Source organism: Schistocerca cancellata, chromosome 7 (assembly GCF_023864275.1).
Source record: "Schistocerca cancellata isolate TAMUIC-IGC-003103 chromosome 7, iqSchCanc2.1, whole genome shotgun sequence".
Lineage (NCBI taxonomy): Eukaryota > Metazoa > Arthropoda > Insecta > Orthoptera > Acrididae > Schistocerca > Schistocerca cancellata.
The window spans coordinates 23,107,536-23,132,695 of record NC_064632.1 but is presented as its reverse complement, the minus strand read 5'-3'; the positions used below and the strand labels follow the sequence as shown (position 1 = coordinate 23,132,695).

At 43.0% G+C, this 25,160-nt stretch overlaps 1 protein-coding gene across 1 annotated transcript in view; it reads right to left on the bottom strand.

Annotated features, from left to right (window-relative positions):
- Positions 1–25,160, bottom strand: part of LOC126092411 (lachesin-like) — a 320,875-nt gene that overhangs the window by 22,161 nt on the left and 273,554 nt on the right. The window contains exon 7 of the mRNA XM_049907998.1: positions 20,266–20,404. Within this exon, the coding sequence (XP_049763955.1) occupies positions 20,266–20,404 (139 nt within the window). The remainder of the gene's footprint in view (positions 1–20,265; positions 20,405–25,160) is intronic.

Genomic DNA, 25,160 nt, shown 5'->3' with positions numbered 1-25,160 from the left:
CTTATGCATATTGAGAGGTGGCACACTACTCTCTCACTTTAAAAACATTGTCAGTCAGATTAACGTTCATATTTTAGGTAATGGTCTCAGTGTTCCCCAGTACTACATTTGCTATATGTGGTTGATAACTTTTTACATGAGAAAACTGTGGACAGAATTTTCTTATAACTGCCTGTGTACCCTGTAGAGAAGGTGAATCCGAGGAGCTGTAGTGGAGGTTATGGAGAATAGAGAGAGAGAGACAGAGAGAGAGAGAGAGAGACAGAGAGAGAGAGAGAGAGAGAGAGAGAGAGAGAGAGAGAGATGTATTGCTGGCCATAAATGATGAGTGAAGTGACCAGGTTGTGTGAGTGATTATGGGGAGCAGCGCTCAGTGGATTGTATTTGCAGAGTGACTTCTGGCCGATGCCCTATACTCCTTCCACTGAGGGTTGGAGAGAAGGGCGCCAGATCGCAAAATATTTTACCTGGGCCCGGTGGCAATCCATCATGAAGGTAGCCAGCTTGTGGAAAGTGGGTGGAGGAAACCATTTAAGAGAGATGGTCTTAAACTGATCTTTCGTGCAAACGGTGAGAAGATCATACAACTCTGTGCTTTCTTCTATTAGATGCTATGATAATATGGGCAGACCAGATGGTGCACGTGGTTAATTCAGGTAAGACTATAGCTCCCCCTTACACCAGGAAGTCGTCATGTTCTTTTAGCGAGCAGCAAAACACATATTTCATGGGCATAACTGTCTGGTAAGCTTAATAGCCTTTCTTCAGAAACTGGCCAAGAAACATTAGACCTCTCTGTAAATGAGGGACTGTGGTTCCGTCTAGGTAGACTTATTTGCCAAAAGATGGTCATGCTTACCATGAGAATGATGCCTTCCGAGTGTAAAATCTTCTGTCTTCAGACTTGAGAGATTACGAGTCGCTGATTGGCTCCTCTCAGGACATGCAAAGTGGAGGCTTGCTGCCCCCAAGAGTGGGAACCCGTTGCCGTGCCTGGACTGGCTTCCATGCCAACAGAACGATCAAAAGGGGAGATTCAATGAGTACAGGATAGTTCTACTGGTTTGCGCAACGTGGGGGCGGCTTCGTTTTCCCTAATTCTGCTCCCCTACCGAGTCCGGGTGGAATGTGATTATGATTCTTTGTTTTCTTCATCTTCTGGTCCTGCCCTGGTGAAGAACTTCAGATGTTTCCGGAGTGGGTGAGACTTGTGGTGTTTATCTTGTAGTGGACTGGGAGCCAGTGGCACTTTTCTACAGTACCGACAGTGAAACAGCACATCATATCATGTTTCACGAGGGTAAACGTATTCGACCTGAGTCGGTTTCCGCGGGCATGGATGTGTATGATGTCCATAGGTTAGTTAGGCTTAAGTATTTCTAAGTCTAGGTGACTGATGACCTCAGATGTTAAGTCACATTGTGCTCAGAGCCATTTGAACCATTTGAATCGGCTGTCTGACGTTTGACAATTCCAGCAACCACCGTCATGCTTGTGAGTGAAATTGACTTGGCCAACCAGGGAATGGGTACACCTCAAACTGAAATCTGTCGAGATTTCAGGGCTCTGATAAAATCTCCCGCGTTAAGATAATCAGAACGCCAGACCGTATAGTTCACAAATTTTCATGGATGTGTCAGAACATTACAGCTGCTGCAGTACGCCATTCCCCACCCACAGAGCAATGGTTGCTGCTGCCGCCTGAATCAAAGTGAGAGGGCAAAATGTGGCCAAACCGCTGTAGGTCTGTTCCTTGTTTTCAGGTGAACCATAGTTTGTGGTATACTTGGCCGTAGATGCTTCCATTATAAGAGAGTTGTGCCTCACAGTGGATTCATGTAAAGAAAGTTAGATTGCGATGAAAAGTGGATTAACTTATAGGACAATTTGTATAGCTTTCATCCCAATGAATGCTTTTCCTGTCAAACACCATTCCTTTTCTGATTTGTATTTATCATTTGTTAACATTTATAAGCTGGTTGTAGCTACGAAAGGATTAATAAAAGTTGTTATAATTTTGTAAACTTATATACTCCGCTGTTCTCATTCATACTCCTTCAACTATTGAATTTTTTACTATTTAATGTAGTGGAACACCTGTAATTTATGGGAGAGAGAGAGAGAGAGAGAGAGAGAGAGAGAGAGAGAGAGAGAGAGAGAGAAAGAGAGAGAGGGGGGGGATAGAGAGAGGGTCTTGGAGAAATACAGCATCCTTGTGGAACATCATCTTTGTGTTCATTGGATTTGTTATATTTCCCATATCTATAACAATTACGGTGGCTTTGTATAGACTCTTAATAGCATTTATGAGGAGAATAGTTAACCGCTTTCAGCCATGATATTTCACAGGACGTCTCTTTTCACATTATCGAATGCTTTTCTGTAACTTGCTGCGCTGTAAAAACATGGTCAACAGTTGATCATACTTTTCAAATATCTGATTATTCTTCAGGCATTAGCTTTTCCATGACATGTTTAGATCCTGCATTCATGATTTTGGCACATAATTTATAGGACGAATCCAGAAGGCTTTCCTTCTCATTTATACAACATTGATTAAATATACGAAGGTGTCTTCGGTGCTGGAATGAATATTCATTTTTCCACAGTTCTATATTGATGCGATCTAAAGCAATGACTTTCCTATTCTTTTCAGCTTTTTGAGCTTCCACCTATTGTCTCACATCAGTATCGTCCACGCTCTTTGGGACATGCTGTTCAGGTAACGCCTGAACTAAAGGATCATCATGGCACAATTTTTTATAATTACTTATCCATTCGTTCTCTCCTACATTATTAACCGTGCGTGATCACTTTCTTACCTGCTGAAGGATTTCATCACTTTATAAGCGATACTTTGTTTGCTATGTAACTCATCCTCTGTATTGTTAATAAAGTGTTCCTAAGATTCTGCGTGCTTTTCGGAGTTATTTATTTCGCACTATTTCTCTTCCGTTTGAATTATTTATAATTCTCAGCAGAGGAATCTCTTCATATAGTACTTGCAACCTCCGTGTTCTTCTTTAATTGCTGTTTCAGTCCTCTATCACCAAAATCCTTACTCCTCCACTTTTCTTGTACTCCCTTCCTCAAAACCTTTTTTGCTATGTTCGATACGGCTGCCTTTTTTTCCCTTCTTCTTAAAAGTCACTTGCTCACAGGTAGAATCTGCTTTCATAGCTGAAGACTACGAACCACCATTCCATCTTACAACTGATCCTCTGACAGCAGCAGTCGAGTAGTACACGTCAAGGTTGTGGTGTGGGCGGATGTCGGGCTAGAGGTGCGCTTGCCCGTAATCCCACAGCTAACAACCAGTTCGCAAACAGTTCGTGTTGACGTGTCTGGGCTTTCAACACATTTAGTCTGTTCTGCGATAGCTGCACAATCTGCCGCTGTTGCCCTTACAGAACCTCGTCTGCAGATATGAGTGGGTTACGTTGTGCATCTGACGCATCTCGTCGAACTTGTGTCGCAATACTACGAAAGGACCCCGGATGTCCACAGTCTGACCCTTTTCACACACGATCACTATGATGTAGGAAGCACAAGTGCTCCATTGTGGCATGGTTTCGTGCTTGTTTCACACGTTTGCACCACAGTGAGTCTTCTGGCTGTAAGCATGCCATATTAAGGGGTAGACACAGATGGCGATTTGGTAGCTATGCCACTATCTTATATACAGACAGACAATGTTGAATCCATTATCAGTATATCTACTATCCCCCAGGCGGCACATTCCATCATTGCATCAAAATCGACGCCAACTGCCTAGGTGTACAAAATATTTTTCCGGCAGTGTAGTATCAAATACTTTCATCCGGGTCTGTTTTCGCTGTTCATTATGACTGTTGAAACGTGTTCTGTGCGGAAATTAACTACTTTTCTATACTTGTATTTGCAGGAGTGATTACAGCAGCTCCCCCTCCCCCCACTCATGACGATCAGAGAAACATTCTCCAGTGTACTCGCGTGTGTAGGCGTCAGACACAGCACTAGAGGGAACCGCCTGTGAGGGTGTTGAGCAGACACCACAGGCGTCGTCAGTATTCCGAGCCACGCGCCCAGGTGTTTGTCCACATAGCACGGCGGGGGCGAGTCGGAAACGGGACGGCTGCCGGCAGCCGTGTTGACCCAGGGGTGCGTCCGCCACCTCAGTCTCGGTGGAGCGTGCGAATCGCACACAGAGGACAGGTGGACAGAGGGAGGAAGAGGACTGTGCATTTTCGGTACCAAAGTGAGGGCCGAGGAGGCGAACGGCCGACAGATGTAGGCCGCGGATGCACAGTAGAGGCGAGGCCGATCCGTCAATACAGCTTGCAGCGCGGCGCCGCGTCCGTCACGGCGCCGCGTTAGTCATTTGTGTGCGTTAAATATGACAGCTGCCTAATGAGCTGGCGGTCGCGTAACTGGCGACAAGCTATTACTGCCGGGAAATTGATTTGGGCCTAGAGCGCGCCGCCGCCGCGCTCTGCTCACGTGAAGTCTCCTCGCTGGGTCCTGAATTATGGCCATAATTAGCGGACGTAACAGGTCGCTCTCTGGCTGCGCCCTCCCTCGTCTGTTATACGCGCTCTCTCCCTCTCTCTCTCTCACGTATGACGTCGGCGCCGCCGACGGCGCAATTAGCCACTCTGCCTGCGTTCCTCACGACGCCATGCATCATCGGTATCCAGTGGTAACAACAACACGTAAGCTTTTCGCTTTTATACTCCCTACCTGTGCTCAGTGCTGCATTAGTTTTTATGCGATCGTACTGTTTCTGCCAATGGTTTAACATTTGGAATAGTACAGTTCTGTGTCTCCCAATCTGGAGGCACTTACCCACTGAAAAGCAACAAGAAATTGTTTGAGAGGTAGGGAGCAAAATTGATCCATCGTATCTCAGTTACGAAACCATTTATGTTATAAGATCATTTATATTACAAGTAATAATGTAGGACCCTGTTGATGAGTAAATGCGTTTACAGCTATTAAAAATAAATGGCTATCAGGAGTGGCCGTGCGGTTCTAGGCGCTACAGTCTGGAACCGAGCGACAGTTACGGTCGCAGGTTCGAATCCTGCCTCGGGCATGGATGTGTGCGATGTCCTGAGGTTAGTTAGGTTTAATTAGTTCTAAGTTCTAGGCGACTGATGACCTCAAAAGATAAGTCGCATAGTGATCAGAGCCATTTGAACCTTTGAAACAAATGTTTGAAGAATACTTTTTCACTTGTTTCCTGAGTTATCTGTCTACTGAATACTTTGATGCATAATGCCGCGACTTCCTCTCTCATAGTAGAACTTGCAGCCTACGTCCTCAATTATTTGGTGTATGTACTCCTATATCTGTCTTCGTCTTCAGCTTTTACCATTTAAAACTCGTTCTACTACCACGGAGATTATTTCCTCTCCTCTTTACAGATGTCCTACCATCCTATCCCTTCTTCTTGTCAGTGTTATCCATGCATTGCTATCCTCGCCGATTCTGCTCAGAACCTCCTCAGTCCTTACCTCTTTAGTCCACCGAATTTTCAACATTCTTCTGTAGTACCATACATCAAATGCCTCATTTCCCTTTTGTTACGGTTTTCCCACTGCCCATGTTCTACTTTTGGCAAAGGCCTTGCCGCAGTGCGTACACCGGTTCTCGTGAGATCACCGAAGTTAAGCGCTGCGGGGCGCGTGTAATGTCCCCACAGAAAATACCCTCTACCACGCACCAATTAATCATTTTCAATGAAACCATCCGCATTCATTCACTTTGCAAAAGTTATCTGATCTGATTTACTCGTAACATATGCGGCGACAGCTCGACGACGCCAAAGTATTTTCTAGTGCGTTAATTCCTTGAAATAACAGAGATGCATATATGCATTCTCCATGGTTGTTAAGAGTGGTAACAATAGCAGCTTCTGGAGTATCTGTTTAGGGATTGACGTGTTTCTGAGAGATACATATTCTGCTTTTCTTCTCGCTAAAGCGAGCCAATTAACATTTGTGCCGCTAGCGGTTTGTTTGAGGAGAAAGAGACTGTAAAAGGAAAATAATTAAGGCGTGGGAACCGGAGATCTGGACATGTAATGGAGATGGATTTAATACACAATTTCCTCCATTAATAAGGTTTGTGACTTTTTTGTTCTGGAGTGAATGGACGAATGAGTTTTTTCTGAATCATTTCATGATCACGTTGGCCCTGTAATTCGTGGGGAATTTTCAGCTGTGTCGAAGAGAGCCTGCAATCACTGAGTCTGTGTTAAATCGTCCAAAAAGACTTCGTACACATCTGGTATTTGCAATCTTTCGTAAAAGGAACAAATTGTCCAAACGATTGATTCTCCCGACTGACTGCAGTGTTTAACAGTAACAATAAATGTAAAGATCTCTTACAGCAAGCCAGCCGCTGATTTCCAAGACGAAGGACTCCACCAAAGATCCTATTTGGCTGATTTCACGTAATGAAATATTATATTAAAAACTGTACATAGATAAAGGAGAGAAAGAGAGAGAGCGAATGAAAATAGAGATAATCCTAATAATTCTCCATTAGTCTAATTTTTCGCCTGTCTTATCACGGATCAGCCAAGAACGGGGAGGGCCTTACTTTACTGTATAGATTTATGTGTGAAGGTGAAGGGATCTTAAAGGCAACAGATACACGTCTATACAGACAAGACTTACACAGAGATAGCGGCCAGCTGCATTCATCATCTACTCTTAGATAAAGAGACGGCAACTTATTATCCGAACATTTAAAAATGTTAAACGCGGTCGGCACTTGGATGGGTGACCATCCAGGCCGCCATGCGCTGTTGCCATTTTTCGGGGTGCACTCAGCCTCGTGATGCCAACTGAGGAGCTACTCGCCGAATAGTAGCGGCTTCGGTCAAGAATACCATCATAACGGCCGGGAGAGCGGTGTGCTGACCCCACGCCCCTCCTATCCACAAACTTCCACTGAGGATGACACGGCGGTCGGATGGTCCCGGTAGGCCACTCGAGGCCTGAAGACGAAGTGCATGTTCTACTTTTATGCGATATCGTGCTCCTAACTTACATTATCAGAAAATTATTCCTCAAATTGAAGCCTATGTTTGCTACTAGTAGAGATCTCTTTGCCAGGAATATTCCTTTTTCCCTGGCTAATCTAAGTTTTATATCCTCCTTGCTCCGTCCCACACCGGTTATTTTATTGCTTAGATAGCAGAATCCCTTGACTGGTTCTGATTCGCGATTACCGGCCTTGGTGTTAAGTTTCTCGCCTTCTCATTTCTGCTACTTCTCATCACTTTCGTTTCCCTTCGATTTGCTCTCAGTCCATATTCAGTATTCGTAACACTGTTTGTTCCATTCACTTTCATTCAGGATAGCAATATTATCAGTGAATCTTGTCATCGGTATGCTTTCACCTAGAATTTTAATCCTACTCCTCAACTTTTCTTTTATTTTTGTCATTGCTTCTTCGACGTTGGATTGAACAGAAGGGCAAAAAGTAACTAAACTTTATTACACCCTCTCAATCGTTCTTTGTCTTACAGTCTTATTGTCCCTCCTTGATTCTTGTACATACCGCTTTTAAACAGTCATTTCCACTGAGCACACCTATTTTTCTTAGATTTTAGAACATCTGACACTATCTGACATTGTCGAACGTTTTCTGCAGGTCGACAAATCCCATGAACGTGTCGTTAATTTCAGTTAGTTTTGCATCCATAATCAAGCACAACGTCACAACTGTCCCTCTGGTGCCTTTACCTATAGTAAAGCTAAAGCTATCGTCCCCTAACATATTCCGAATCTTGTTTTCCATTCTTCTATACATTACTCTTGGCAGCAACTTGGATGCATGAGCTGTTAAGCTGATTGTGCGGTAAATCTCTTACATGTTGGCTCTTGCAATTTCGGGAATTGTGTGGATGATGCATTTCTGAAATCTGATGGCATATCGACAATCTCACGCATTCTGTACACCAACCTCAATAGTCATTTTTCTGCCTCTTCCCTCAGTGATTTTAGATATTATGGTGGGATGTTATATATCCCTCCTTCCTTATTTATTCTGAAGTCATCTGAAGCTCTTTTAAATTATGATTCTAGTACTGGACTCCCTACCTCTTCTTATCAACAGCTGTTTCTTCATCCATGAAGTCATCACATAACTCTAACCCCCTCCTAGAGGCCTTCACTATAACCTTTCCACCTACCTGCTCTCTCCTCTGAATTTACCAGTGGAATGCCTAATGCACACTTAATGATTCCTCCATTGCCTTTAATTCCACCGAAGGCTGTTTTGACTTTCCCGTACGATGAGTCATTATTTCTTCAAATTTTCAATGCAGGAATTTCGCCTCAACTTCGCTGCAATTCCTGTTTACTTCATTGCTAAGAGACGTGTATCTCTGTGTTCCTGAGTTTCGCTAAACATTTCTGCGCTTCCTTCTTTTATCGCTCATATGAAGTTTTTATTCTGTATCCATGGTTTCTTTGCTGTTGTCCCCTTTGTAGCTATGTTTTTCTTTTCAACTTTTGTGATTATCCCTTATAGAGTGGTCCATTCCTCTTCAACTGAACTGCATACTGAACTATTAATTATCGCAGTATCTACGCCAGTACTTCCGTTTCCCATTCTTTTAGGCATTGTTTCTTCCTGACTAATCTCTTGAACTTCAGTCTACTCTTCATTGTGATCTGAGTCTATATTGGCTCCTGGGTAGAATCTGCCTGACCATGATGTAAGCTAACTGAAATCTTACCGCGTCTCCCGCCCTTTTCCTCCTCAAATGGTTCAAATGGCTCTGAGCACTATAGGACTTAACATCTCAGGTCATCAGTCCCCTAGAACTTAGAACTACTTAAACGTAACTAACCAAAAGACATCACACACATCCATGCCCGAGGCAGGATTCGAACCTGCGACCGTAGCGGTCGTGCGGTTCCACACTGAAGCGCCTAGAACTGCTAGCCACACCGGCCGGCCTTTCCTCCTCCTCTTGTGATTCCTGAACAAAGTATTTGCTATTACCAACTGAAATATATTATGGAACTCACTCATTCTCCTCTCACACTGGTACTACCAACCACCTATTCTCCCGTAACCCTTTCTTCTACTCATTCCCCTACGACTGCATTCCAAATCCCCTTGACTACTATACCTTCATCTCCCTTTACGCACTGAATCACCCGTTCATTATCCTCATATACTCTCTCTACCTCCTCATATTCTGCTTGCGACGTCGGCATGTATACCTGAACTATGGGTGTAGGTGTTGGTTTGCTTTCGATTCTGATGATAACAACCCACTCTCTGAAACATTCATAGGATCTCACTCTCAGCCTACATTCCGATTCATAACGAATCCTACTCCCATTATTCCATTTTCTGCTGCTGTTTATATTACTCTACACACATTTGACCAGAAATACTTATATTCTTTCCATTCCACGATTTTACTCCTACTATATGTAGATTGAGCATTAATAGCTCCCTACTCAGATTTTCTAGTTTTATTACAACGTTCAAACTTTTGATAATCCACGCCCTAACCCTTTGGTCATTCAGACTTTTTCTTCCACTTAGCAGCCCCCTTTCGGAGTTCCAGATGTGGACCTATTCCGGAATCTTTTACCAATGGAGAGATCATCATGACACTATCTCAATTACAGGACACAAGTCCTATGGATGCACATTATGTGGCTTTAATAAAGTGGTTCCTTATCCACATGCGTCCTCAGGCCTTGCTGATTCTTCCGCCTGTTATGGACATTTTCCAACACCAATGGCAGGAGGGTACTCTGGACTACCCTTAGCCCCTCCGGGCTCTTTTATAAGGCCGTTGAGGGAAAGAGGATGACTTCTTACGCCGGAAGTCTTCGGCCGCCGTCGATGATGTTTTTCCACAATTTAAGCAGTGGGGGTTTTCTAACCCGGAATCGAGTACGTTTTGACTTCCAATTAAAGACGTTTAACTCCCTTCTTTCTTTCGTCTTCGTTCTCGTCATTTGGTATGGACGAACGTCACAGGACACCCCTTAAAGCTGACGGTTGCTTACTATACTGAATTTTTCATTACAGAAATCAGCCAGACCACTGACCGAACAGGCTGAGCTACGGTTCTGGCTTCCCTAGAGCACGGGTTATGTTGTTCACATATCTATCCTGTAAACACTTATTCTGTGCCTTGTGTCGCGCATGTATGAGAATAAGAATGAGACACATAGTAAATGTTAGCTGCCTCACAAAATATTCGTTTCTAAGTTTTTGGTATTACTGAAGTAGACGAGAAATTGCTGTGTTATTTATTGTGATACAGGTTAACGAACTGATCGACAGCGTAATGAAACAGAAAGTACAAAATGGCTACCGTAGTGCTGTACACAGTTTTACTATTACCATTATTATTATTATTGTCCTTATTATATACCATTATTAGTTGGCAGTAGCTAGGTACAAAACAAAGCAGTAGCAACCTGAAGTCTTTCAATTTATGACAGTTCAGAGGAAGCAGTCGAGCAATCGAGCAATATATAAACAATAAATATGTATAGTGCTTGCATTTTAGCTTGTTTATTTTAAATGTGGGTGCATAGTGTGCGTGAGGCAGCTCTTGCTAGGTGAAGGAGTAGTGAAGAGGTGGTGAAGTGTGGTTGCCCTCTCTGTGGATTGTTAGCTTTCTTTTCTGAAAAGGATTTGCCGGAAGTGCTTACAATGTAACGGGAGTTCTAAAACACACACACACACACACACACACACACACACACACACACACACACAAACACACAAAAACACACACACACATACATACATACATACATACATCAAGTGACACCATACGTAGAAGCGGTTATAACAAATAATAAGTAACTAATTGCCTCATTGAATCAATATTTCTGGGTTTAATAATACACCGGCAAAGAATAAACATTATTTGGGTTTCGTAGTCTTAAGAATAAAAGCGTTTGAAGAAAATTCGTTTCCATTTTAAAGCTTACTTAGGCGTTATTGCTAGTGATAGAATGGTGTACACGGCTGGCAGTGGTAATAGCTAATACGAGTACTTGATTGCACTCGAGGTTGACGGTCTCAGACAGTTAGGGTGCCAGTGGTAAAGTTGAGAGTAAGGAAGAGAAGACGACATTGCAGATGTACGAGGCCTATATCGGAAAGTAAGGTCCGATCCGTTGCAAAATAGAAACCACTGTGAACATCAAAACTGTTCTATTTGCAACAGTTAGCTACATCTTCCCGCTACTTTTCTACGTAATCGCCGCCCCGATTTAGATATTTGTCGTCGCGTTGTACCAACCTCCCAGTACCCTCGTCATGGGAGGCAGCCGCATAGCCTTCCTGCCAATTCTCTACGCTGGTCTACAGTTAGTTGTCTGTGCCGGAACATTATGATCACAGCCCTTGGTTCATTCGAGCAAAGATTAAACTTATACAGAGTGAGTTACGGGCTGTGTTGTGGGTGATGAAACACTTCCCACCGAAAACGCTGCAGAGGTGTCTTCATTGGCCCTACAGAGTGCAGCCGAGATTTGTCGTGCAGAAGTAAAGGCATGACAGATATGTTATGTGGGCTGCATGACATCAGGCGAAATCTCACACCAGGTGCTCCTGCGTGGCGGGAGGCAATATTGCTCTAAGCATCTTTACGTGCTCACTGTGAGCTCAGAAATGAAAAGAGCGATGTGACGCGATCGACGGGTGTACTAGAGGCGCTGCCCAATGCATCAATTCACCCGATTTTCATTGTTGTTTCCATTTCGCATCCCAGCGGACCTCACTTTCCGAATGGTTCTCGTAGTACTAGAGCATGATAAATATGATTATCCTATTAAGGTTTACTTTTCTCATAGAGAAGATCAGATTTACTTATATGTTATAATGTCTTTGTATCAAACAACTAGAGGTTGCAAACTGCTCGTGAGGAACAACTGATGACAAATCCTGATGACGCATCCCAACGACACTAGGCGTCCATTGATAATTTGTGGCCTTGTGATGACATTTTTCTGAACTAGCAGAGCCAGCTAATCAGGTGCTACCTACACCAGTAAACTGAAAATAATTACGAAAAGAAAACTTTAGAATTACTGTCTGTAAGCGGAGAAAGAAATTTTAGAAGCAAATGAGGAATGTTCGTTTTTCAGGGAATACCACCTTTCATTCTCAGCAAATGACTGGATTACAGGCAACGCAGAGTGCTTCCCCTCAGGGGCATAATCAATACAACAGCACACCTAGCGTCACCGGAAAGATTCAGTGAACAACTTGCCTGGGACAAAAGTGGTTCCACCTTACCACCTCTAAACATTTGATGCGAAGATTTTGACAAAACTTATCGATTGTTATTGTAACTGTGCAGCCCGACTAATGTACTTTGTAGACTGACTGTGACACAAAGATTTCACTTCTTTTTATACAACTCGTTTAAATAATACATTGTGTTGCATTTTCTTTAATACAGTCAGACAAATGTTCTGTTTGTACCATTATGTGGCGTAATTGTATCTCCCCAAATGGGATTTGCCTGGAACCATTAATTAAAGGAACGAATACTTGATAAGGCTACTGTGATTAGACGGGCTATCTCTTCTGCCTTTGATGTACTAACTTCTATCCAAAGCTCCTTTAAACCTAGCTGAACAGTAAACAGGTAATTTGATTGGTGAATATCAAGCCGCCTTTAGGAAAGGCAGATCGTGTGCTGAAGAGGTTTAGTGTTTCAAGACAATATTAAGGATACGTCTAACTAGCAATGCACATGTCACCTTTGTGTATTTCAAGAAGGAATATTACTCTATATACAGACAGACCGTATTGGACGCTTTAGAGGAGCTCACAGTAGTCGGGGAGACTATAAAACTAATAAGTCAGACCCTCGCAAACACAGCATCTCAGGCGAGGTCTCTGGGTGAAATGAATGACGTTTCTGAAGTATATATAAGAGTTCTAAAAGGAGATGGCCTCTTCCCGCTTCTGTTCAACATTAAGTTTAACTGTCACTGGAGAATGAGGGAAACGAATGGAGGTTATGAACATGGTGGTCCTCGAGACAGAGAATCAAAGTGAAGTGCCTAGCCTTTTCTGGCAATCTATCTGTCTTCACTGACACTATTGAGGTAATCAAGTTCGCCATAGAGAGGCAGCATCAAAGAAATACATTGAAATACACGTATCTTATGAGAAGATTCAATTCAAGGAAAATTTACAGACACATATCAGATCTCCACTGCAAACGAACGATAGGATTGTTTCACACGCATCCTCTTTTAAATATCCCTCATAAATCATAGTATTTCTGGACAAGCCAATGAAGACAGTTAGGAAAGAGTCACCAAACTCCATAACGCGTACCGAATAACGTGGAATCACTACAATAAACGATAGATATCCAGTAGTGTGAAACGTCGGCATTACCAAACAATTGTCTAGCCTCAGAAACTACATCCCTATGAGGCTATTCAGAGATTCATGGAATCCGAAAGGTAGAGGGAAAAATTCAAAACACAACTTATTGTCCCACTAATAGTAGTCTCATATGATTACCGTCAGAGAACGCAAAGTCTTTTGAATCGTAACTGCAAATCATACGTTGGAATAAAAAGCAAAAAGTACCACTGAAAACAGTTGTCAGAGAACGCCAGAAGCAACACAGAGAATTCATGAAACATTTTTAGAAGAGAAGAAGCTCTCAGACCAAGCTAAAAAAAATTCAAACGTGCTTTTTTACTAGGTATAACGAAGAAAGAAGAAGAAGAAGATAAGAATAGCGCTTACCATTATTTGCAATTACGAGATGCGTTCAGTAAGTGATTCAACACTATGGTCTTTCTCTATGCAGTTTGGTTTTATTCATGATTCCAGTTCACCATACTGTTCCCCACTCTTTTGACTTGAAAACTTTGTTTTTCAAAATTATCTCCGTTCAGTGCCATGGCCTTACGCCACCTTTATGTCAGGGCCTGTACGCCTGCATGGTACCACATCAATAACCTCCTCATCATCCACGGACTGATTCCCGTGGGGTGGATCCTTCATTGCACCAAACAGGTGGATGTCGGATGGTGCGAGATCCAGACTGGAGGGTGGTTGGGAACCAGAGTACAATGAAGTTTTGTCCGGTGCGCAATCTTGTGTGACACCTTGTATTGACATGAAAAGGAGAAGTCCGTTTGCATTTCTGCAGCGACGAAAACGCTAAAATCGTTTCTTCAATTTCCTGACCGTAGCACAATACACTTCACAGTCGAATGTTGTACCTGGACGGAGGACATCAAACAGAATAACCCCTTTAGAGATCCAGAAGACTGTCGTCCGGAAGAGGGTGCGGCATTGAACCCTTTCTTCAGGGAGGTGCTGTAGCACCACTCCATGGTTCGCCGTTTTGTTTCCGGTTCGAAGCGATCACCCATGTTCCAGCGCCCTTGACGATGTCCGACACAAAACTGTCAGGAGCAGCCTCGTAACGTGCAACCAATTCCACACAGATGTTCCTCCGTTGCCTTCTATGGCGAGAAACCCGGAGAGCTTCACAGCTGTGTGCGACCGGCCGGCAACTTGCAAATATGACACGTTTGCACGACTTCGCGGCGATGCTGATAGACGCCTCGCCCAACGACTCTCACTGCTTTTGTTCACTATCATGTCTGCGTAGTCATTCTGCTAGCGCCTATGAATATCTACGATGCCCTGGTTTTCCGCCAGAAGAATGACACTTCTCTGCTTGGAACGCTCCTCCTTGCAGACAGCATTTTGAATGCTACGTATAGCGCTGCCGCCAACCAGAACTTCACGAAACTACAGAGGCTGAAACAGGAATATTCCACTATGTCGTTTTAAATATTCCGCCTTTATTCAACCGAAATTGGCGGAGAACAGAAATGTGTTGCATTACTTATTGAAGGTCCGTCGTGCGTTTAAATATAACTTTAACAAATATTTTCAGCCTAATAGTCTCAGACGTCTTCAGTCATGTACAACGAAACAAAAGTAGCAATTAATGGGGTCGGTGGAAGAAAGTGCTAACACAGGAGAGCACAGTTTTGAGTTACATGTGCTAATATTTCATTAAGTCTCTAAAACGTAACTAGCAATGGACTTACTTGTAATTTTTTGTACTATTCTTATAGCTAGATAATCTGCCCTAGGTGTGAAAGAGTTTCTAACAAGTTGTAGAAAACTGTTTACTTTTAACATTGTTCCTACTAATGAGAGTAAGCAGTGCCTTCACCAAAAGGTACCTGGAAACGTTTTGCGAGCAAATACCTGATTTACAGACTTACATCAGTAGCTAATACCCTAGATGTGCTAAACACTGTCACAGTCTCGTGATACTTTTCTAACAGAGAATAGAATACTAGCGTCAAAAATTCTCACAAACTACACTGTGAAAAAAACTACGTGAGATTGTTAGTTGTAGTCACAACACAACACTAATAAAACTGTTTTGAAATTTCCTTATTTATTCACCTGAGAGCATTGAATATAGCCATGATTCACAGTAGGTACTCATAGTAGGTATGCAGATATTTGTCTTTGACTGAAAGGATGTGGTACATTTTACTGCTAACTCTAAGATGGTAGGAATTGTCTCCCTGTCACTCTTTTGCAATGAAGCATCTAAAAACTCTGCATTCACTTCATGTTTGACCTTCACTGACATTGCCACCTCCTTTTTCGGTGAATATAGGTTGTACTCCTTCCTAAAAATGCTTGTAAAGAAATCAAGCAGGATGAAATATAGTGCCACGAATCCATCCCTGAGTCAACAGATGGGGACGTTTCCAAGACAACAACTATCTAAAAGAACAGTTCGACGACGTTTGCAGCAGTATGGACTATCTGCTCGGAGAGCATGGCTGCGGTTACCCTTGACGCTGCATCACAGACAGGAGCGCCTGCGATGGTGTACTCAATGACGAACCTGGGTGCACGAATGGCCAAACGTCATATTTTCGGATGACTCCAGGTTCTATTTACAGCATCATGATGGCCGCATCCATGTTTGGCGACATCACGATGAATGCACATTGGAAGCGTGTATTCGTCATCGCCATACTGGCGCATCACCCGGCGTGATGGTACGGGGCGCCATTGGTCACACGTCTCGGTCACATCTTGTTCGCATTGACGGCACTCTGAATAGTGGACGTTACATTTCAGATGTGTTACGACCCGTGGCTCCACCCTTCATGCGATCCCTGCGAAACCCTACATTTCGGCAGGATAATGCACAACCGCATACTGCAGGTCCTGTACGGGTCTTTCTGGATACAGAAAATGTTCCACTGCTCCCCTGGCCAGCACATTCTCCAGATCTCTTACCAATTGACAACGTCTGGTCAATGTTGGCCTAGCAACTGGCTCGTCACAATACGCCAGTCACTGCTCTCGATGAATTGGGTTACCGTGTTGAAGCTGCATGGGCAGCTGTACTTGTACACGCAATCCAAGCTCTGTTTCAGTCAATGCCTAGGCGTATCAAGGCCGTTATTACGGCCAGAGGTGGTTGTTCTGGTACTGATTTCTCAGGATCTATGCACTCAAATTGCGTGAAAATGTAATCACATGTCAGTTCTAGTATATTTGTCCAATCAATACCCGTTTATCATCTGCATTTCTTCTTGGTGTAGCAATTTTAATGGCTAGTCGTGTACATTCTGTTCTCAGATGCTCGTATTTGTTTTCACAACTTCAGTAACTACGTCCGGAACCGCGCGACTGCTACGGTCGCAGGTTCGAATCCTGCCTCGGGCATGGATGTGTGTGATGTCCTTAGGTTAGTTAGGTTTAAGTAGTTCTAAGTTCTAGTGGATTCATGACCACAGATGTTAAGTCCCATAGTGCTCAGAGCCATTTGAACCATTTTTTTTTCAGTAACTACTTGTGCTACACGGAAATGGGCCCGTTTTAAATTATTACTGGGTAACTTTACTGACACGTTCAGGAAATAGTCTCGTATTTCTTGGTCGTGCTTAGCTGATTTAACTTCGCTGAAACATGTACCGTCGACGGTTTCTTGAATAATATATGAGGAGATCAAAAGCTGAATGTTGTCAGTTCTGACTTTGATAATTGTACGGCATAAGTTAAGTTTCATAAGGTGCTGAAACGACTGCTGTAAAACCATGAACTTCACAGGATACTTGAATTCTATGGTAAACACAGGTGAAGTTTTCGTAGATGCAACGTGACGTTAGTTTTGTGCTCGCTATTAACGTATTCCTTTGTCTGGCATAGCTGGTGCCTTTAGCGGGTACGTTACCAGTGTTATGCAGCATGCATAAAGACGTATGAAGGCACCCGGCTGGGCGCCTCAGAGGCATCGCTTAAGGTAGCCTTCAATGCCGGCGTGGCCTGCGCCGGCGACCATCAAGGGCCGGCCCGGCGCAAACTTCCGATATTAGTTTCTGTTTACGATGGATATTAGGCGCAGCAAGTGCCTAGGCAAACTTGTGGACCGGAGACCTTTATTGTGAATCGGTAGGCGGTGGCTGGTAATGGCGTCATGGCGACTGCCCGCATCGAAAGGCCGGAAACAGGGGGGAGGGGGGGGGGGCAGTACCCTGACGTTTACATCTAAGAGGGAGAGAATGGGGAAATAAACTCCTCGGTACTCTTCGGTGTTGCTGCAAGTGGGAACATCACGAACCGCAGTGAATTCACTATAGTTACTGTCTTTGAATAAAAGTGCGATATCTCATCGCTTGATTCTTTCAGTCACCTTCTATACTGTTGTTGTTGTTGTGGTCTTCAGTCCTAAGACTGGTTTGATGCAGCTCTCCATGCTACTCTATCCTGTGCAAGCTTCTTCATCTCCCAGTACCTACTGCAACCTACATCCTTCTGAATCTGCTTAGTGTATTCATCTCTTGGTCGCCCCCTACGAATTTTACCCTCCACGCAGCCCTCCAATACTAAATTAGTGATCCCTTGATGCCTCAGAACATGTCCTACCAACCGATCCCTTCTTCTGGTCAAGTTGTGCCACAAACTTCTCTTCTCCCCAATCCTATTCAGTACTTCCTCATTAGTTACGTGATCTACCCATCTAATCTTCAGCATTCTTCTGTATCACCACATTTCAAAAGCTTCTATTCTCTTCTTGTCCAAACTATTTACCGTCCATGTTTCACTTCCATACATGGCTACACTCCACACAAATACTTTCAGAAATGACTTCCTAACACTTAAATCTATACTCGATGTTAACAAATTTCTCTTCTTCAGAAACGCTTTCCTTGCCATTGCCAGTCTACATTTTATATCCTCTCGACTTCGACCATCATCAGTTGTTTTGCTCCCCAAATAGCAAAACTCCTTTACTACTTTAAGTGTCTCATTTTCTAATCTAATTCACTCAGCATCACCCGACTTAATTCGACTACATTCCATTATCCTTGTTTTGCTTTTGTTGATGTTCATCTTATATCCTCCCTTCAAGACACCATACATTCCGTTCAACTGCTCTTCCAAGTCCTTTGCTGTCTCTGACACAATTACAATGTCATCGGCGAACCTCAAAGTTTTTATTTCTTCTCCATGGATTTTAATACCAACTCCAAATTTTTCTTTTGTTTCCTTTACTGCTTGCTCAATATACAGATTGAATAAAATCGGGGAGAGGCTACAACCCTGTCTTACTCCCTTCCCAACCACTGCTTCCCTTTCATGTCCCTCGCCTCTTATAACTGCCATCTGGTTTCTGTACAAATTGTATATAGCCTTTCGCTCCCTGTATTTTACCCCTGCCACCTTTAGAATTTGAAATAGAGTATTCCAGTCAACATTGTCAAAAGCTTTCTCTAAGTCTACAAATGTTAGAAACGTAGGTTTGCCTTTCCTTAATCTTTCTTCTAAGATAAGTCGTAAGGTCAGTATTGCCTCACGTGTTCCAGTATTTCTACGGAATCCAAACTGATCTTCCCCGAGTTCGGCTTCTACTATACTATACTCCAGCAATTCTTTCTATGTATCGTCCAAGTTTCATCGACCTATTTTACTGGCATTGACACAGCATGCGAAAGTCACTTTAGTCTTTGCGATTTCCTAACTAGTCTTATAAAAAATCAAATAACGTCGTCGGATTTGGTGCTTATTTGAATAGTAAGTCCAGATGTTCCCATTAAAATTATAAAGTCTTAGTTGTGCCTCAAAGTGGATAAACGAGAGGCTTTGAAATGGTATATTTTATAAGCAAATAATGTTTAAAGTCGAATGGGACGCTTATACAATTAAGAAGAATCAAACTGGCCACTAGTAATGCTTCAGGCAGTAATATTCCTGTAACAACAATTCAGCCACTAAGTCATTAATGAAAAAGAGGCTCGCGTTTTACTTTCACAAATTGAGAGACAATGGAAAACTTTTTTTTGAACAATTGGTTACCAACTTGGGGCCTTGCTGTAACTTCTAGTTCGAAGTCGCTACTGCAGAGTGAACTCCACACGTAACAGATTATGTGTTAAAAATTTATTGGTCTTAAGTGCGGGTGCTCAAAACATTACGACTATTATAACGCAACACGAAGTCCGGATTGCATTTCAGACTCGGATCTGGAAAGTCTAGGTATCTGACGAAACAAGTAGACGAGCATCTTCTCGTTTCTGGAAGACAAGCACGCTAGTGACTTCAAAATGCAGAGAAAATGTTAACCGGTCCTTTTGCAAGAACACCTGAAGAGCATGACGCAATGGTAATTGCCAGCTAATTCCCCAATTCTGTTAGTTCAATTTGCCCCAATCATGTGCAAATGTGTTGCTATGCGCCAGCCTACAGACGGGGTACATCCCAGTGATTTGTGAAAGAGTTTGACAACATGTCTCCTAGTTCTCGGAGTGGAAGAGAGAACACGTCCTATGTTTATATGCCATGTACTGTGGGACAAAGCGATTCGAAGGTAGATTGTCATGGAACGCTTTAGTACATAGTTTACAATTACATCGTTTACCACATCTGGTTAGAAAATTTGCAAAGAAGAGAATTAAACACGTAAAAACACAATAAAGATGTCAGTTAATATATGAATAAGTAACATATTACAGAGAATAATTCTGAAATGCTGATACAGAAGAGGCCGACTGTGCCGCAAGACGAAGTTTGTTCAGTTTCATAGTTCAAAAGCAGATTCCAACACAAAGTAGATAGAGAATACCTAGTTACTCGAGGATTCCATTTCTACTGAAATGATTTATTACATTTAATTTCAAGTTCCTAAATATAAATTTAGATTGGAAATACGAACAACAGGCTTTCTTAATGCAGAAGCACACAAATGCTTACCCGTCGAGCAGCATCTCTCCCCTGTTCTTGACCCAGTAGTTGATGGTGTTGGGGAAGGCCTCCACATAACATTCCATCTGCACGTCGGTGCCCAGGGGTGCCCCGAGCAGTTGGTTTGGGACCTTCACCGATGGAGCAACTGGAACAAAAACAGCAAGTATCGCTCAGGAAGATAGTGATACACAAGTACCGCAGAAGATGCTGCTCTGACACGGTAATCAATATTTTATAGCTGAAATGTTTGTTGATAAAGTAATTGCTGTTTAAAATAGGATAGTACCAACAATGACATAACGAGACGGAGATATACAATGTTATATCCTAAAAGGAGGGTAAACATTACATTTGAAACAAATAACTTGCCAACATCTTTACATGGTAAGGTGCTAAACATGGGCTTTATATATACACTAGCTGCGCCCCGCATTGTTATCTGCGGTTAAGCAGTTGCTTATAAAGAAATTCTAATTTCGAGACCTACTATCCACGAGTGTGCACCAACACAAAAAATTAACTCTTGGAGGTACTGAAGCACGAGCACGGCCAAGAAGACCGCACAATATCGGAAAACATACCACATTTTGAGACGATCGGAAAATCTGACAGGATACACGGCGCTCACAACGCACTCGTTTACTGAGTCTTTTGCGACCGAATAGTGAGTTACAAAATAGTTCAGGAAAGGCAAAGAATAATTTGACTGTTTGCAGTATGCCTACCACGGAATAGATCATAATTACCTTTGTGCGTTTATAAATCCGGAAATTACTGTAATACGTCTCCGTAAGCAACGTTCCGAGACTTTTTGTTCTCTGCGTACATGTAGAGATGTGTGGCTCTCGATACACGCGATAGCCATCGTAGAGTTGTTCGTGAGAAAAAAAACATCATGTGCCCCGATGAATATCTGCCACTTTTAACGTCTATAGCTGACTCTTATACATGGTGATCGAGAAAACCACTTTCAAAGTGAACTGCAAGCGTTTGAACTGGAAAGGCAGATTCGTTGGCATGACATAAATTTGTGGTATCAATATTTTTCTTTGCCAAAATAGTTAAAAACCATCTACGCACAACATAATGCATTCATTCGATAGTTAACTGTCATAATAGACTTTTTTGTTACGAGGGTAACCTGTGTGTTAATTCAGTGTATAGGCTTATAGGCTACCTTCATTCAAAGGGTAATCCATATTTGTCCAGCCTCTTCCGGGTGAAGGAGTGGAAACCATACTAACTCGACGAAGAAAAAAAACCAGTTTATAATTTAGTTCAGTACCAATTTTATAATATCTCTGCGTGCAGCAACGTCATCTGTCATCACACGTGTGTCTGTTACCAGCGGATATGTCTGTATGTCATAATCAAATCCATTCTCACTAAGAGTCTACCACGTGCTACATCTAAAGGCACGATGTCATTCTCTCGTACAGCATTTAAATGACACCGACGTTACGGGTCTTCCACCGTCTCACAAGCTACTAGCTACGCCTGACGCTCAGAAGCTAAAACTCAATGGGCTTATCTCGTAGTACGGATTAAACTAACTGAGGATTCTATAAGCATCGTATTCATTACGTTGAATCGTATTATGTAGGATATAGTGCAGAATTAAATTATATTCATAAGTACGATACAGTTCAGTAGTTTAAGAGTAAATGGCATTTTCTAAGAGTAATTATTGTTCAACATTTCACGTTATATTCTTCAAATGATGATCTTATCAAATGATCAAATGATGATCTTGTGCTACACACTTTTATAGTTAGTCTTTGTGTTAATTCGGAATATAAGGTCATTCCATTTCAAATATCTTCCAAATCCGTCTAGCAGTTTCAGTGTGAAGGAGTAACGAACTCACAAACTTTCGCATTTATAACATATGTGGAATGTTTAGTGATTTCTGCCAGCTGCATAAAAAGAGAGTAAAAACATATCGTTTGAACTAAATATTGTACAGTTATATATTAGAGTAGGTACAGTAGGCGGCATATGTGGCTTCTATCTTAGAAATAAGTTTCGAATATAATTAGTGCCAAAGTAGTAATAAGTTTAATCGTTAAGCATGATGTTATAGTTTTTCACTCTTCTCCATGTTTATGATGTAGTATCTTCCGAACTATGTGTGGTGCCATGATACCACTTTATATGTGCATTTAACGACATATGTAGATACTGTTCGAGATATTTATTGCGAATAGAGTTAGTAGCACACAAATAATAAAGTTCAACGTCACGCATGATGCGCCACTTTTTCATACATCTCATTGTTTAAGACCTCATATCTACACTCCTGGAAATGGAAAAAAGAACACATTGACACCGGTGTGTCAGACCCACCATACTTGCTCCGGACACTGCGAGAGGGCTGTACAAGCAATGATCACATGCACGGCACAGCGGACACACCAGGAACCGCGGTGTTGGCCGTCGAATGGCGCTAGCTGCGCAGCATTTGTGCACCGCCGCCGTCAGTGTCAGCCAGTTTGCCGTGGCATACGGAGCTCCATTGCAGTCTTTAACACCGGTAGCATGCCGCGACAGCGTGGACGTGAACCGTATGTGCAGTTGACGGACTTTGAGCGAGGGCGTATAGTGGGCATGCGAGAGGCCGGGTGGACGTACCGCCGAATTGCTCAACACGTGGGGCGTGAGGTCTCCACAGTACATCGATGTTGTCGCCAGTGGTCGGCGGAAGGTGCACGTGCCCGCCCGTCGACCTGGGACCGGACCGCAGCGACGCACGGATGCACGCCAAGACCGTAGGATCCTACGCAGTGCCGTAGGGGACCGCACCGCCACTTCCCAGCAAATTAGGGACACTGTTGCTCCTGGGGTATCGGCGAGGACCATTCGCAACAGTCACCATGAAGCTGGGCTACGGTCCCGCACACCGTCAGGCCGTCTTCCGCTCACGCCCCAACATCGTGCAGCCCGCCTCCAGTGGTGTCGCGACAGGCGTGAATGGAGGGACGAATGGAGACGTGTCGTCTTCAGCGATGAGAGTCGCTTCTGCCTTGGTGCCAATGATGGTCGTATGCGTGTTTGGCGCCGTGCAGGTGAGCGCCACAATCAGGACTGCATACGACCGAGGCACACAGGGCCAACACCCGGCATCATGGTGTGGGGAGCGATCTCCTACACTGGCCGTACACCACTGGTGATCGTCGAGGGGACACTGAATAGTGCACGGTACATCCAAACCGTCATCGAACCCATCGTTCTACCATTCCTAGACCGGCAAGGGAACTTGCTGTTCCAACAGGACAATGCACGTCCGCATGTATCCCGTGCCACCCAACGTGCTCTAGAAGGTGTAAGTCAACTACCCTGGCCAGCAAGATCTCCGGATCTGTCCCCCATTGAGCATGTTTTGGACTGGATGAAGCGTCGTCTCACGCGGTCTGCACGTCCAGCACGAACGCTGGTCCAACTGAGGCGCCAGGTGGAAATGGCATGGCAAGCCGTTCCACAGGACTACATCCAGCATCTCTACGATCGTCTCCATGGGAGAATAGCAGCCTGCATTGCTGCGAAAGGTGGATATACACTGTACTAGTGCCGACATTGTGCATGCTCTGTTGCTCTCCGACTTCCATGTACTTAATTTTATTTATCTGACAAACCCTACTCTTAGGGCTATATTGTATTTGAACTAATGGAGATATGGAGATGTTTGTAAAAATTGCAACGACGTATCACTCCATGTTAATGTAATACTGCCGTCTTCTGAAGAAGATAGGTTTAAACCTATCAAAACCTAGGTAAAGATTACTTTATCCTTTGCAACTGGTCGGCTGTTTTTCATCTTATTATTTCATTAACCTCAATTTTTTAAGTGCAGCTACAGTAATTTCTGCTGCTAGTATTTTAAACCTCGAAGACGGGAATGGATAGCTTTCTGGTGCAGAAGTTACCGTTTATACACAATTGCTGCATCAAGGTGACTGAGTGCTCGGAACAGACACAGCGAAGAGAATCTCCTTACAAAAGTGGAATACAGGTGACAAGCCTTTAAAAGAGACACTAATCACTCTTGACTACCTGTGCTCATCACAGCTATTTAATATCATTTGGCATAATAAATACAAACGTCATTGGTGGCGTATTTCTTTCAGCGAAAGAAATTCTGATAATTGTCAATATTTCATTTTAATTCATGAAGATATATCAAAAAATGCAAAATGGAGACACGGATCGGTAATTTCTAGCAGTGCGCGGGGATTGTGTGGGTTGGTTGTAAATATCTGGTGCGCTCCGAGCTTGCAGCGTGGCAATTACTTCTACAATCCGTGACTCAATGAACAGTAAAAAACTGTGATAGCTATTAGTATCAACATGATAGAGAGCGGCAATCAGTCGTCATTTCCTTTCTATCTCTAATAAAGCCGATCTACATTTCGACATTTCGGCTAGTAACTAGCAATTATCAATGATAAAAATACAAGAAGTACGTTGTCACGGCATAGTACGAAAGTTACAACTAATGACATAAGCTATATCGCTTATACATTAAATTACATGCCAGTTTGTCGGTGTTTTTGTACGTGCCCTTGAACGTGTACACTTTTTGTTCGGGATTCTGGCACAGTTCATTCAAGACTACTTTGTAACGAAGGTAGGCTTTGCAGAGAACACATTGGTTCTCTGTATGGTGTTCTCGATACTAACCACGTAATACGTAAACGTCATAGTGGAGCAAATATGGTCTCTAATAAAACCTAAAATTTGCATCGGAATAAAATAATATAATAACAGAAAATCAGTATGTTGTTTATATTGTAGTTGTAATTAAAAATCTATTTGAAGTAGCAGAGAGATCAATACTCTCTACATCGTTTACAGATTGGAAAATCACGCCAACTGTCGAGTGGTAGTATGCTGGTAAAGTGCTT